At 42.6% G+C, this 13,907-nt stretch overlaps 1 protein-coding gene across 3 annotated transcripts in view; it reads right to left on the bottom strand.

Annotated features, from left to right (window-relative positions):
• Window positions 1-5,554: 5,554 nt before the first annotated feature.
• The window catches only part of AKAP12 (A-kinase anchoring protein 12), a 28,151-nt gene continuing 19,798 nt past the window's right edge, over window positions 5,555-13,907 (bottom strand). For 2 of the 3 annotated variants that reach the window (XM_082480409.1, XM_082480411.1), the window contains 3 exons: window positions 9,082-12,935; window positions 6,376-8,337; window positions 5,555-5,728 (listed from right to left, as the gene is read on the bottom strand). In XM_082480409.1, the coding sequence (XP_082336535.1) occupies window positions 5,720-5,728; window positions 6,376-8,337; window positions 9,082-12,935 (5,825 nt within the window). In that variant the 3' untranslated portion in view covers window positions 5,555-5,719. The remainder of the gene's footprint in view (window positions 5,729-6,375; window positions 8,338-9,081; window positions 12,936-13,907) is intronic. The other variant, XM_082480410.1, reaches the window with a different exon arrangement.

Raw genomic sequence — 13,907 nt, 5'->3', positions numbered from 1 at the left:
GTCCCTCTTGTCTAGCTGCTTAGAGGAAAAGGCATCTTGCTGGTTATTCTTTCTAGCCTGGTGCCGTTGTAGGAGGGACAGGGTCAGGGACATACCTGTAGGCTAGACTATGAGGAGAGGGTCAAGCTGCTGCAGGACTTTACACAGAGACCATGCCCAGGAAGCAGCTCCTATGGGACATTGGACTTCTGCTTCCCTCATTTCACGGAATCATGGAATCATGGAATTTTCAGAGTTGGAAGGGACCTCTAGAGATCATCTAGTCCAACTCCCCTGCTAAAGCAGGATTGCCTAGAGCACATTACTCAGGACTGCATCCAGGCGGGTCTTGAAAATCTCCAGAGAAGGGGACTCCACAACCTCCCTGGGCAGCCTGTGCCAGCGCTCATGACAGAGCATAACACCCTAACCATAAAGAAGTTTTTCCATGTATTTGAATGGAACTTCCTATGTTCCAACTTGTGCCCATTGCCCCTCGTCCTGTCACTGGGAACCACTGAAAAGAGCCTGGCTCCATCCTCCTTCAACCCACTCTTTAGATACTTGTACGCCATAATAAGGTCTCCCCTCAGCCTTCTCTTCTCCAGGCTAAAGAGTCTCAGCGCTCTCAGCCTTTCCTCATAAAGGAGATGCTCCAATCCCTCAGTCATCTTTGTTGCCCTACGCTGGACTCTCTCCAGTAGTTCCCTGTCCCTCTTGAACTGGGGAGCCCAGAACTGGACACAGTATTCTAGGTGTGGCCTCCACAGTGCAGAGTAGAGGGGGAGAATGACCTCCCTCGACCTACTGGCCACACTCTTCCCTATGCAGCCCAGGATTCCATTGGCCTTTTTGGCGACAAGGGCACATTGCTGGGCCATGGATAATTTACTGTCTACCAGGACCCCCAGATCCTTCTCAGAACTGCTTCCCAGCAGGTCCACCCCTAACCTATACTGGTGCCTAGCATTCTTCCTGCCCAGATGCAGGACCCTACACTTGCTCTTGTTGAACCTCATTAGATTCTTCTCTGCCCAGCTCTCCAGCCTGTCCAAGTCACGCTGGATGGCAGTGCGGCACTCTGGAGTGTCAGCCACCCCTCCCAGTTTGGTATCATCAGCGAACTTGCTGAGGATACACTCTGTCCCCTCATCCAGGTCATTGATGAATATATTGAACAAGATTGGACTGAGTATTGACCCCTGGGGGACACCGCTGGTTACAGGCCTCCAACTTGACACTGCTTCATTAACCACAACCCTCTGAGCTCTGTCACACAGCCAGCTCTCAGTCCATCTCGCTGTCTCCTTATGTAGCTCACACTTCCTCATTTCATCCTATCATCAGTTCCAGCACCAAGGACTGAGGCATGTGCGTTTTTCAAGCTCTGGAAATGGATGTTATTTTCAAGGCGGAACAGGAGACACTTGTTAAAAATGTTCCTCCAATTTTAAAGAGTTGATATTACTTTTTCAAGAGGATGTTGGAGCAGAACAGCTACAGGCCTTTACTACACCCTTAGCTTTCATTGTCACTTTTGTAAAGACTAAATTTAGTGTCCAACTAGAAATGACATCAGCCCTAAACTAGATATTACTATTGTGGTCACCAAGCTTCCATCTTGTTTGCAGCATCTTAAAATGTTCACAGAGCTAAGAGTCACCTTCTTTTACCACACTTCATCCACCTCCCCAAAATCAGGACTCCAAACCCTATGCTTCCAATCCCACTGGCCGCCTGCTCCACACTGTTCCTCATTCTAAACCATATCCTTCCTTGCAGCGCCATCAGCCTCTTCAGGCCTGCTCCCCTCCCATGTGGCAGTGTGAATGACAAACACGCAGTGTTCTGAATCCAGACATGACCATCTCAGGAATGCTCTGTGCTTTTGGCAAGCTGTCTGCCTATCCCCAGGCACTTGCTGTATCCAAGCTGTGCAGGTTCCTCAAGAGCACAGCTGCCTCCCATATGCTCTGGATCTGAATGGGAAAGCCAGATCCGCTTCCATAGCTTGAGCTAACAGGCAGGATGCTTGAGCTATTGCCAATAAAACAGCCTTACAAAAGAGAAAACGGCACACAAACCTCCCTGGGATGTAAGAGGCTTAGTCTCCAGTCTCTACTTAAATGCCTGTTTAGGGACTTCATGTCAACCAGTAACAGGATAGTACAAATGCATAAACCTTGCAAAGGGACTGGCAGAGGTTGTGTGCCTTGAACACAAAGTCTGGTGGGAGATACTGATTTGACCTCTGCCTCCAAATGTCAGAGCTGGGCTGTGAGATGAGTTGCCTGCAGTATGAACCCCTGACGCAATACGAAAGCAAGAGGGACAGGCACCCTGCAGCATTTGGACATCCTGCAGCGTTTCGACATCCCTGCCTTTGCTGTGACCAGTGCAGGTATGTATTTGCAGACACTGGATTTAGCATCTTAGCGGAGATGATAGGAATGTAAATGTGTAGCTTTACAAAATGAGTTCAATTGTGAATCTATGCAAGTCTTTTGAGATATAAGTGCTGCAAAACATCCTTAGCCATAGAACATTGACAGCTCAAAAAATTTCATGTCTGAAGTCCAAGGTCTGTGAACATAAACCACAAGCACCTCCAGATGTTTGGTGCCATAAGCAGTATATCCCAGCTAAGCAGAAGTGGGGGACCCTAGAAAATACCAGTTATGGGTATCTTGAGGTCCTTAACCTACTACTCTGCCAAATTTTTTGTGGATGTTCGTGTTGTTGCTTTGTTGATTGTTTTTATACTTCAGGTACAGCAGCAAGGCATATAATTTACTAATTTTTCATTCTGGCTCACTGAATACTGTTATCTACCTTGAATTTAATGGAGGATTTTTTTCCTTCACAGTCTTTTGAAGTACCTTATTATTACTTCTTCTGAAGTATGAATATTTTATAGAAACTTGCAACCAAATCGCAATTTAATTCTGTAATTGGTTCCTTTAATTCACATCAAAAGCTGAACGTCAGTCAACAACAAATGAATTGTCAGGAGCAAGCAAATCTAACTCTCTGAAGATGAAGCAACCATCAGAAAATTATTTTCACTAAGCAAGCTGAAAAAAAAAACACCACATACACAATTTAGAACAAATCTGTAGTTGTATTTTATTTAATTAATGAAAATCTACCTTAAAAACACAAAATCAAATTTGGTAACCCAATACACTGGATTAGAGAAAGCTTCAAGCTTTTAAGCACAAGCCAGAAGTCACAGTCTCAAATGAGTTTCAGAGGCCAAAGCAATACGCTGGAACAAAGTAGTATCTTTATGTGGAGGCATGCTCCTTGCACCATTAGCGTGGTTCCGGGATGCCGTATTTTTTTAGCTGTCAATTACAAGAAGCTGTTGCATTTGTTCTATAGTTAAGTTTGTTGCATTGCTTACCTAGGCCCTGTATTAATGGAGAAAACAGGCAAGTTAAAGCACTCACCTGTCCAATTACTACCAACAGACAATTTACATTGTGGTAAAGCTAGCTTTATTTAAATGAGGTTCAGACAAGAATTAACTTTACATATTATTAACAGCTTTGGAGCTACAAACATAAGAATCAGGATTACACAGGTCATGCTATTGTTATTTTGTTTTACCTGCTGCAGTTATTGCAATATGGCTTAACGTACATAGGTATACAATTTGTACAAATTCAGCCAAGTTTGCACTTGTGAGGTGTTATTATGAGCATGATTAACTTGCAAGCCAACTTAAACCTGTGGAAACCAACCGAGGCTGTTGGAATTGCCCAAAGCTAAGGGGAAAGCTGCCACTAACGATGGACAGAGATAGACTGGATTGTTTGAAACCACATTGTTCAGCTTTAAATATTTATATAATTTGCTCTGAGGTAAGGAAAAATCTTGTGATGCTTCCACGCAGGGCAGCACCAGATGGTGCAATCACACCAGTGCAATCAGTCAATTGCTTGCTGTACGTGCAGCCTTGAGGAGAGGCAAGCACCTGCCATAACAAGAGCATTTGTACACTAAAAGTTGATTTTAAAATAAATTACTATACAGGTAGGATAGTGAGCTATTGTTCAACTTGATTGGCATGAGTTTCACAAAGTGCGATCTGTAACCTTCACTTTAGAAATCCGAGCTGAAAGTATGGACTTGTACCCCGTGTTTGATTTTAATGTAAACAAGAAAAGAGAGGACCAACTCCTGTTGGGGACAGATGTCCCAGGACTCAGTCTTGGGGCTTCCTTCCATTATTAAATCACCCTGCTCATACCAGTCTACAACTGTTGTCAGTCCAATCCACCTTGCTGAAGGTTTTTAAGATCTCAGCACCCTGAAGTTCTCATCAGCTTTTTTGCAATCCAAGGCAGAATTCATCACCAAGCTCTTACCCTCCCCAATGAAGACAGGGAATTGATAGGAGGGGGAAACATTTCAGAAAATGCTGTGGTGGGAAAAAGGTTCAGCCAGGGGTTGGGAAAGGAGGAAGCTTGTATGCAAGAAGGACATTAGATGCTGTAGGTGTGGGTACAGGCTTTGGGTTGGATGGGGCAGTGGCCAGAAATAAGCAGACTCTGGAATAAGAGGGGTGTGATCTGAGGGTTGTGGTACTGCTGGGGTTGCTACATGAGGAAGATGGCAGAAAAATGGTAAGTCTGGACTGTTCTCAGAAACCAGGGAGGACTGCCAGTAGAAGTGGTTGGTGGATCTGACACAGGTCAGGGCTCTCCTTTTGTCTTTAGAAATATCATAGTTCTACATTAAAATCAGAACTGGGTTTAGGACATACATATAAATATTCAAAGCAAGACAGCCAAGTCTTTGAGAGATTTTACAAGGGGAAAAACCTGGAACAATAAATAGGAAACTACATGTTATCAATTTCTGCTCCAATGTTATCAATTTCCTCTCTAGACTACTCTAAAAAATTCATTTAAGGGTACGCCTAAATAGTACAGAAGTATCATAGCTCTACATTAAAATCAGAACTAGGTTTAAGACATACATATAAATATTCAACACATTACAGTCCAGTCCTGAGACCCGAAGTCTGGAACAACAGGAGAAGAGTATTCTCAATTTCCTTTCAAGCTACACTGTAGAAGTGATTTCTGACTAAATCAGGCCCGCACAAGTACAACTGAAGGATGGATAGAGATACCTGAATGGGACTGAAAGGCAGCAATCTTGAGCATCTTGCTCAAGAATTTGTGCGTGATCCAGTTCCTGCTGTTTGATAAAGACACATCTGCTACTTGGCCAGAAGTCTCATGTTCTCATCAGTCAGCCCTCCTCTTCCCCTCACACACAAGCTGAGCAGCATCTACAGCCACTCATAGGTCAAATCAAGGCAGCTATGGAAGATGTGGGGGATAAGGGAGACTGCAGAAGAAGGTAGGGGGATTCAGGAAGGAGTGAAAAGATTCAAGGAGATGGGACAGACAGGACACTTAAAGTGAGGGGACAGTAATAACTGTGGCACAAATTTTAGTGGTCTGTCCATTCACTCAGTTGTGCATCTCCAGTCTAAACAGTATATTTTGGGTAGAGGCAAATGACCTTCAAATGGAACACACGTTGGATATAGCCAACATTAAAGGCATTGTTTTTTTAATAGAAATGACAAAAAAGGTGAGGTCTTCAAAAGAGCAGATGTTAACATCCAAGAATAAAGGGTAGTGAATAAAGCTCCTGGTTCTGTCGCAGGATTGTCAGTTGTTGTCTACGTCTGTCTTCTCTCCAAATGCCACGTGGATGCTTAGCACATCTGAAAGAAGTACAACAGTGAAAAAGCTTTATTAATGACAACTTGCTCTCTCAAGAATATCTTATTTTTCCAAGCAGTTCTCAAATATAGAGATAAAGGTCTTATGACTTAGTTAAGCAAGTGCAGTAAACACCCTAGGGAAAGACTGTACCCTATCATTTCTGATTGAGATTTCACTGAAGTGCAAAGAGCTTTGGTACATGAGGCACTCCAGGTTTACTGTGGAAGGCAACACTCACATCCTCTAGAATTTTAAAAAGCTTTGTTAGAGAGGAACTGTGTTTGCAGATTAAACCCCATATATTAAACATGTGCCATACAAGTGCGTATCTAGGAAAACTGGAAATCACCTTTTCTACCTCCCAGAAATATCACCATAAACTACAGGCCAAGTCAAAGGCCATTAAAGTGAGGGTAGCTGTACAGAGAAGAAACAAAGTGTTGAGTAGCCAGAGAAAGAAGCAGTAAAGTGAGAAGGAAAAAAAAATAAATCTGTGGCCTGTTGGTTGTTAAACTGGGGAGCAGTTGCCCTTCACCAGAATAAAAATAAATAAATAAATAAATAAAATAGAGACACAAGAGTTTTAGAGACCCTCAAAGCTACTTTGGAAAAAGAAAATGAATTGCTGGCTAAAAATGCTACTTACATTCAAGGCCTCAGGAACCACCAAGTTCTGACTTTGTGGACTATCACAAGATGTTCCTTCTTGACAACTACCATCCTCCCATGTCTGTGTTTTCCCATCTTCCACTGGCAGCCGATGTTGTTCTTCCTCACTTTCTCTGCACATTTGTTGACCTGTATGTTGGTCTGGGATTTCCATAACCCGCCCAACCTCTTTTTCCCTTAATTTTGGTGGGTGTACGTCTAGGGGGTCTTTGGTTGAATCTTCTGAAGTACTTTGTTCTAGTGTGGATTTCTGAAGTCTCACACTTTCCCTTGAAACATCTTCAGAGCTAGTCACAATTGTTAAAGAATTCTGACTTTGTCCATCTTTCAGCACCTCAGAAGTTAACAGTATGTCTTTTGTTTTTTCTACAGTTGCATGAATTTCTGCAGGCTCTGTTAAGGTAGCAGTTTTCACTATTCCTGATTGCTGGAGCTCTTGTTCTTTATTCCATATTTCTTTCTCTTTTACTGGAAGTTGATGATCCACCTGTGTACTTTTCAGAAGCTCAGATATATTTGTATCTGATGGGCTTTTCCCTATGGACTTAATGCAGTGCTCTGACTCAAAGGCAGTTGACTCTTCTGTTTCTGCAAGTTTGTGAACAGCCGTGTGAATGGCATTCAATACAATTTTCGTACTCTGGGACTCTATAGTCACAGACTGAACATCCTTCTCAAATTCCACGTGGGTGAAAGACAGACTGTCACTTAGAGGAATACCGTTTTGTTCAGGTTGCCCTGTACTCTGCAGCCCCTCTTGCTCCTCTAATATTCCATTCATGGAAGCAGGAGTTACTTGAGGCTCAGGTGCTTCTGCACTACCAAGTTCTGCAGTCCCACAGCCTGAACAGTCAACAGTAGTAACCCGGACCTCTTCAGAAGCCATTTGCTCTGGTGTGGTTGCCAAGGGCTGTACAGTTTTGGCTGTCAGGTCTGCAGGCGTTACCGTTTCTGCCATGACATGCTCTTCAACTGCTGCAGTTGCTACAGGCACTTTCAGAGGCTCTGAGCTTTCAGCTTGTAGGAAGGCTGAGTCAGAGTCTTCTTCTTGCACAGTTAAAACCTCTTGCTGGACAGCAGTTGAACATTCATCACCTCTCACAGCTTCCCATTTTCCAGATTCAAATATATCTTTGGCTCTTGCCATCGATTGCTCATTTTTGTTATCTTCTTTCTGAAAGTCTTGACAGTTGCGGGTTTCTACAAGTTCTTGCTCTTTTTCCACAGTCTCTTCTTCAGCTAAGCTGCTTAGTGTTTCACATTTCTTAGGACTTACGTCAGTGAGGACAGTGCTTCCCTTTCCAGTGATACCTGGGCATGCCAATGCTAAATTAGATACGCTGTCTACTTCAATCTCTGTGGGAGCCTCAGTGACAGTGGTATCACTCTCTACGTGTGTTTCAGTTTTGAGCATAGCATCTTCTATTTTGCAGCCTTCGGTTTCGTCACTCTGGGAAGGGGTTTCAATTGTTTTTTCTCTGCATTGTGGCTCTAGGATGGGCACAGAATCTTCTCCTGTAATCTGCCTGCGAGCCCCATCCCTCACACTCTGCTCAGCATCTGCAGCTGCTTCTGAGCCAATTGCTTCTGAAGGAAGGGCAGAGGTTTTTACCTCATTCTGGAGAGGAACCTCAGTAACAGTGACTTCTGTGCTTTTTACTCCAAGGAACACAGTATCATCTTCCTTTTCCTCACCCTGGGCAGGTGCCCTGCTAGGAACTCCTTTAGTACAAGCTTGCTCTTGTGAGTCTAAGTCAGCAATTTCATCTTGTCTTTCAGGTTTAGCAGGGACCACAGTGACAGCTGCTTCTGTGCACTCTGGTCCCACAGTGATGGTTTTGTCCTCTCCTTCAAGCTGCAAAGGCTCTTCAGCTGTAAGCTCCAAGGTAAAGGTTTCATCCTCTGTCTTGTCCTGCACCTGTGGAGAATTATAACACACCTGTGAAAAAGGGTACAAGCAGGGAGTGACCAGGAATGTTCTGGGTGAAGAAGCACCAGAAGAAATGACCAGGAGGAGAAGGGTTACGGGAAGAGCACGAGGTGATGACACAGATTAGTGGCTCACCAAGATCCCAGCTTGTGTTCAGTTTCTCAGGACACACAGCTCACTTAACAGAGGGCAGGGGACAACAGACAGCACTTAAAACAAAGACTAAGCCAGAAGATGGCGGGGAGGTAGGGAAGAAGGTAAGAACACAACAGCCACGATAACTCCTGCATATTTAAAGCTGGAGATTAGTGGTGTCATTTTATTACCCCTCTTTGCAAAAGGAGCTCAGCTACAATTGTAGCTCTGCCTGCGACTGAAGATACCATCTGCTATGTATGGTACCATATGGATCACATATGTATTGCATGCTTTCATACAGTATCTTCAGTCACACTGCGCTGTGCAGGAGCTCTAATAGCAATTGTTTCAGCACTTTCTGATTCACACACACCATCTCCCACCTCATTTCTGCAGGAATTGTATCCACCTCACTCTGCATACACACCTCAGTGGCTGCTGCATCTGGACATCTGTGTGTCTGTTTCACTGGAAACACACTTCAGTTGCCTCAGGCTGCACAAAGGTCCTTGACAGTAATATTACCACAACCTGGTTCTAAATTAGGTATAGTATCTAACACTTACTGATTTTTTTGTTTCCCAGATGAACCTTTGTGTTATATGTAATACTTACTGCAGTCTGCACTTCTGGAATACATTCATCTCTTGTCTCATCTACCGTCAAATCTGCTACAGGCAGTTTCTCTTGTTCTGAAGGCTCCTGCTTTGCAAATGACTCTTCTTTGGGAGTGACTGCTTTGATAATGTGAAAGTCTCTGTCTTGTGATGAAGGTTCCTCTACTGTTCTCTGAACTTCAGATATTTCTTCGTGGTCTTCTACAACTGGTTCTTCATGGTCTTCTACAACTGGTTCTTCACATGCCTGCCACTGGCTTTCATCTCTCAATACATTTACTTTTTCACATCCTTCTGTGCTTTCTTTTGTTGCAGCAGATATTTCACTTCTCTCTGAACCTTCCTGCAGAACATTCTCTTCAACTCCAGTTTGGCCCTGAGTGCTCCCTCCACTTCCCAGGGCCTGGAGGTCATCCTCCTTGTGTTCTTTTTTCAAGGACTGTTCAAGCAAAACAGTTTCCTGATCTACAACTTTCCCATCTTCAGTATCATCTTTCACTTCTGACTCAATACCTTGCACTGTCGTAATTACAGTTGCTGTCACAGTTCTTTCACTAACCAACTGGGCTACATCTGCTGACTTTACTCTTTCAGCAACTTCTTGGAGAACTTTTTGTGTCTGTTTGTCTAATTCTTTCAAGTTTTGTTCAGTGGCCTCTACTTCTTGTACGGGTGTAACTTCCTCTGTAGTATCTGGGGTTTCTAACAACTGTGAAACAGCAGAAACCATCTCAGTTGTCTCCTCAGCAAGGGAGGCTTCCATTGGTTCTTCAGCACAGGAAGCTTCTGCTGTCTCCTCCAGAGCTGTCACTGCTTCTGAGGTTAGCTCTAGCTCTCCTGCTGCGGTGTCATCCCTTGTATCCTTTCTTGTCTCTGGCACTGTCTTAGCAGCTATGACTGCTTCTTCCACAGTAACATTTGATTCAAATGTTTTCTCAGTTTCTTTCTCTTCCTCCTCTTTTGCCTGCTCAATGCACTCTGTCAGAGCAGCAGATATCCAAGATGGTGACCTTTCTTCAATACTGGTAATCGCCCTTTCCCCTTCCACAACGGTAACAGTAACTGCATGTACCAGTCCTTCATGTCCTTGCTCAATTCTTAGGGTGTCCTCTAATTTTTCTGCTTTGTCTTCCTCTGAGGTTCGTTTTCTCATCGCTTCAGCATCTTTCGCTTGTTGGGCTTCAATTTTCTCCTGCTCTGCTGCTTCGTATTCAGATAAAGGAACAACAGCTGGAATATCTGAATCTTCTTCATTTGTTTCTGCCATGTCTTCTCTTGCTTGCTTAAGATGAGCTGGTTCTGGTTTCCCATCTGACTTTTTCTTCCTACGGCCAGGCATCAGTTTTCTAAATGGAACCCACGATTCATCTTTTCCAGGCTCACCATCTGATGTTGAATGTTCCAGGCTAGATCCTGCAACAGAGTCTTCAGTTCTCTCTTCCATTCGGGTTTTGGATTTCCTTCTTGGAGTGACTAACCTTTTAAACGATTCCCATGTTGAAATACCTTCACCTTCAGATGGGCTTCCAGCTTGTTCTGGGGAAGAATTCCCTTGTCCTTGATCACTCTCTTGAGAACTAGTAAGGATTGCATCTGTTGCTGTTTCTTTGCTCTGTCCAGGTTCTTCTGCTTTTTGGCTTTCTTGACCAAGCTTATGTTCAGTTTCTTCATCAGATGACGACGATTTCCTGGCTCTCTTCTTTGAAGAGCCTACACATATAAAAGCTTCCCAGGACACAGATGTGTCAACCTTTCTTTTGGGCTCTTCTGTGGCTTTCTCTGGTTTCTGGTCCATCCCATTCTCTTTCAATTCTCCTTGATTTTCATCAACAGCATTTTCAGTTGCAGACACTGCAGCACTCTTTGTCTTATCAATTTCTTCTTCTTTATCGCTTTCAGAAGGTCTTCTGACACGTTTCTTGGGAGTCACCATCTTTTTAAACGATGCCCAGGGTGTAACACTTTCTCTTTTTCGTTCCACATCTGAAATTGCAGCATCTTCATTTTCAGTGACCTGCATTCCATCTACAGATTTTTCCAATGAAGGAATTTCATTCATCTCCTCAGGAGAAGAAGCAGAGCTCTCCCCCTTTTGTTCTTCCGGGCTATCTGGGGAATCTGATAAGTGCTGAATTGGTTCACCCTGTTCCCCTAACTTAGATTCTTCTCTTTTGCCTTTATGCTTCTTTCCAGACAGTTTTTTTAATCCAGTACCTGTAAACAGTTTCTTTAAAGGGCTGCCTTGTAGTTTAGCTTTTTCTTGAGAAGACAGCAATTCAGCTTCATTTGTGATACCTTCTGGAGGCCTCTTTCCTGCTGCCTCTTCAGGAGTTATTTCATCTGGTTTGATGGTATCAGTCATAACTATGCCAGTTTTTCCCTGTAGACCTTCATCAGTGGGTCTGACTGACTGCTGATCATCCTCCGTGTCAACTGAATGTTCAGAAGTAGAAAAGGACTTCAATCCAGGAGCACCAAGACTCAGTTTTGTCTCATGTTCTTTGCTTTCTTTCTTCTCTGTGGTTCTATCTTGTCCTTCTCCTTGTGTGTCTAATTTTCCAGTGATGTCTTCTGATGTGGCTAACATTTTCATTTCTGCTTCTTCTGTTTTTTCATCAAATGTTTCTTCCCTCATTGGAGCAGGTTTATCTCCTTCTCTTCCTTCAGATTTCTTAAGCTGTTCACTAGAACTTTCAATTGCCAAAGAACCTGCTTTGAGTTTCTCTTCAGAAGATATTTCAGTTCTGTCCTCCATTTCACACTCGACTCCAGTTGACTCTGTTTTTTCTCCCACAGGTGGAACTTCTGAGGATGTTTTCAATTCTCCATTCACACTGTCAGTGGTAACAGGTACCACGGACCTTGTTTTCAATGGTTTCTCTGTCACCTCACTTTCATTCTCTCCTTCTTCAGTTTTTTCTTCCTTTTTACCAAGATCTTCTGAGACTTCCACCAGTTTCCTTTCTTGACCATCTTCTTCAGCTTTTTCCTCCTTCACACTTTCTTTAACAACTGTTGCTGCTACATCCTCTTTTTGTCCCTGCTCATCAGGCTCGATTAGCTCTTGCTTCTCACATGTTTCAACTCCTATGGCTGACACAGTCTCTTCTGACTCCTGCTTTTCACCTTCATTTTGCTCCTTCACATGCGCTTCAATAGTTACTGCTGTCACATTTTTTTCTTCATCTTGCTTCTCAAACTCAGATTTCTCCTCCTTTTCATTGGTTTCAGTTGTTAACGTTGCCCCCTCTTTTTCTTGCTCCTCTTCTTTTGTAGGAGACTGTAGTTCATCTTCTTTAGGCTTCCTAAAACTCTTCTTTTTTCTAAATCCAGTCCATCCCTGAGTAAAAAATTTTCTTAATGGTGATGCAGTTTCAGTGGCTAAGGCAGTTGACTGAGAACAAATCTCATTTGCTTCTGGTGTTTTAGGAGATTCATCTTCTGTTTTTTCATTTTTCAGTGTGTCTTTGGTGTTGTCTTCTGCAGACAGCGCATCCTCAGGCATCGCTGTTTCTTCTGAGCTGACTTCTTTTTGATCATCAGCTCCTTCAGGGACTTGTGTTTCTTTTTTTACGGTAAGCAGTTGAACTGGTTCTGATTTTCCTGTCTTTTCCTTCTTTACTGTGAATCTGAAGCCAACAAATTTAAAAACCTTTTTAAAACCCAGATCGTAAGACTGTGGCTCAGATGCGTGGTCTTCTGCGTCTTCTTCCAAAGACGGCAACTGTTTAACTGTATGAGCATCCTCTTTCTCAGTATCTACAGTGTCCTTGGTGCTTGAGTCAGACGGACTTGTGTCCATAACTTCGGTGTCTTCCTTCAAAGGCACACTGGAATGTTCTGTCTGTCCAACTATTTAAAGAAAAGAAAACAACAAACAAAAACAACAAAAGAAAAAGGAGTTAGTTCCCCTCTCAATTTGATGTTATATTATACCTTTATTTATATATTTTTCTTCCACTTTTATCAAATGTTCCTAAACAGACATGTTCTATTATTTGTGTGCCTCTTCTATGTGCCACTGATTTTTTTTAAGGACTAGCTTTTGTTCTAGGATTATTATAATTCCTTAATTCCTTTCCTTTGTCATATCATGGGTCTTTCCAAAGTTTATTTGCAAATGCACCTTTTGAGCTTATATTCTCACATTCTTTTTTTTTTTTTTTTTTGAAGGATTTTTGTTGCATTTTTTAGGAGGGTGGGTTTTTTGGTCATCTATTTGGGTTTTTTTTGTTTGTTTTACTTTAAGACAAACTTATGTGAGAAAAAAAATAGTTTTATCCTATCATTACTCAAAGAATATACAGAATATACATAATTATTCTTGAAGCAAAGCTCAGTGAATAGAAAATGAAAGCCCACAAAGAGAGTCCTGATAGAAAAGAAAAAAAAAAATTAAAAAGTGTGTTGACCTAAAATGATGACAAGAAAAGAAAAGCTCATTTTACAGCCCTGTCCCAGAAGAATAGTAAGATGTGAAAACGCCCAGGGGAAATTTCCTGTTTTTCTGAAAACCTGTAACCCCCAAACCAGTTACATTACAACAGATTTGTTTTAAAGGTCATGAATCATAAAATCTGTGGGACGTTCAAGACACCAAAAGATTCCTGGGCTTGGATACTGATGGGATTCCCAGTTTAACATTGTTCTGGACCCCTGATTTTGTAAGGGGTAGAAGATGAGAGAAGAGCATTCTCTTCCCTCTGACCAAACTTGTTGGAATGCTAACACAACAAAACAAAAGAAATAATCATAAATGTTAAACAGCAACATCTTGGGAGAAGGCATGGCCCCTTTCTTTGAAGTTGTACATGTACTATTTTG

This window comes from Vanellus vanellus (assembly GCF_965231255.1).
Source record: "Vanellus vanellus genome assembly, chromosome: 3".
Classification (NCBI taxonomy): domain Eukaryota; kingdom Metazoa; phylum Chordata; class Aves; order Charadriiformes; family Charadriidae; genus Vanellus; species Vanellus vanellus.
The sequence above is the reverse complement of the archived record's forward strand: the minus strand, read 5'-3'. Positions and strand labels throughout refer to the sequence as shown.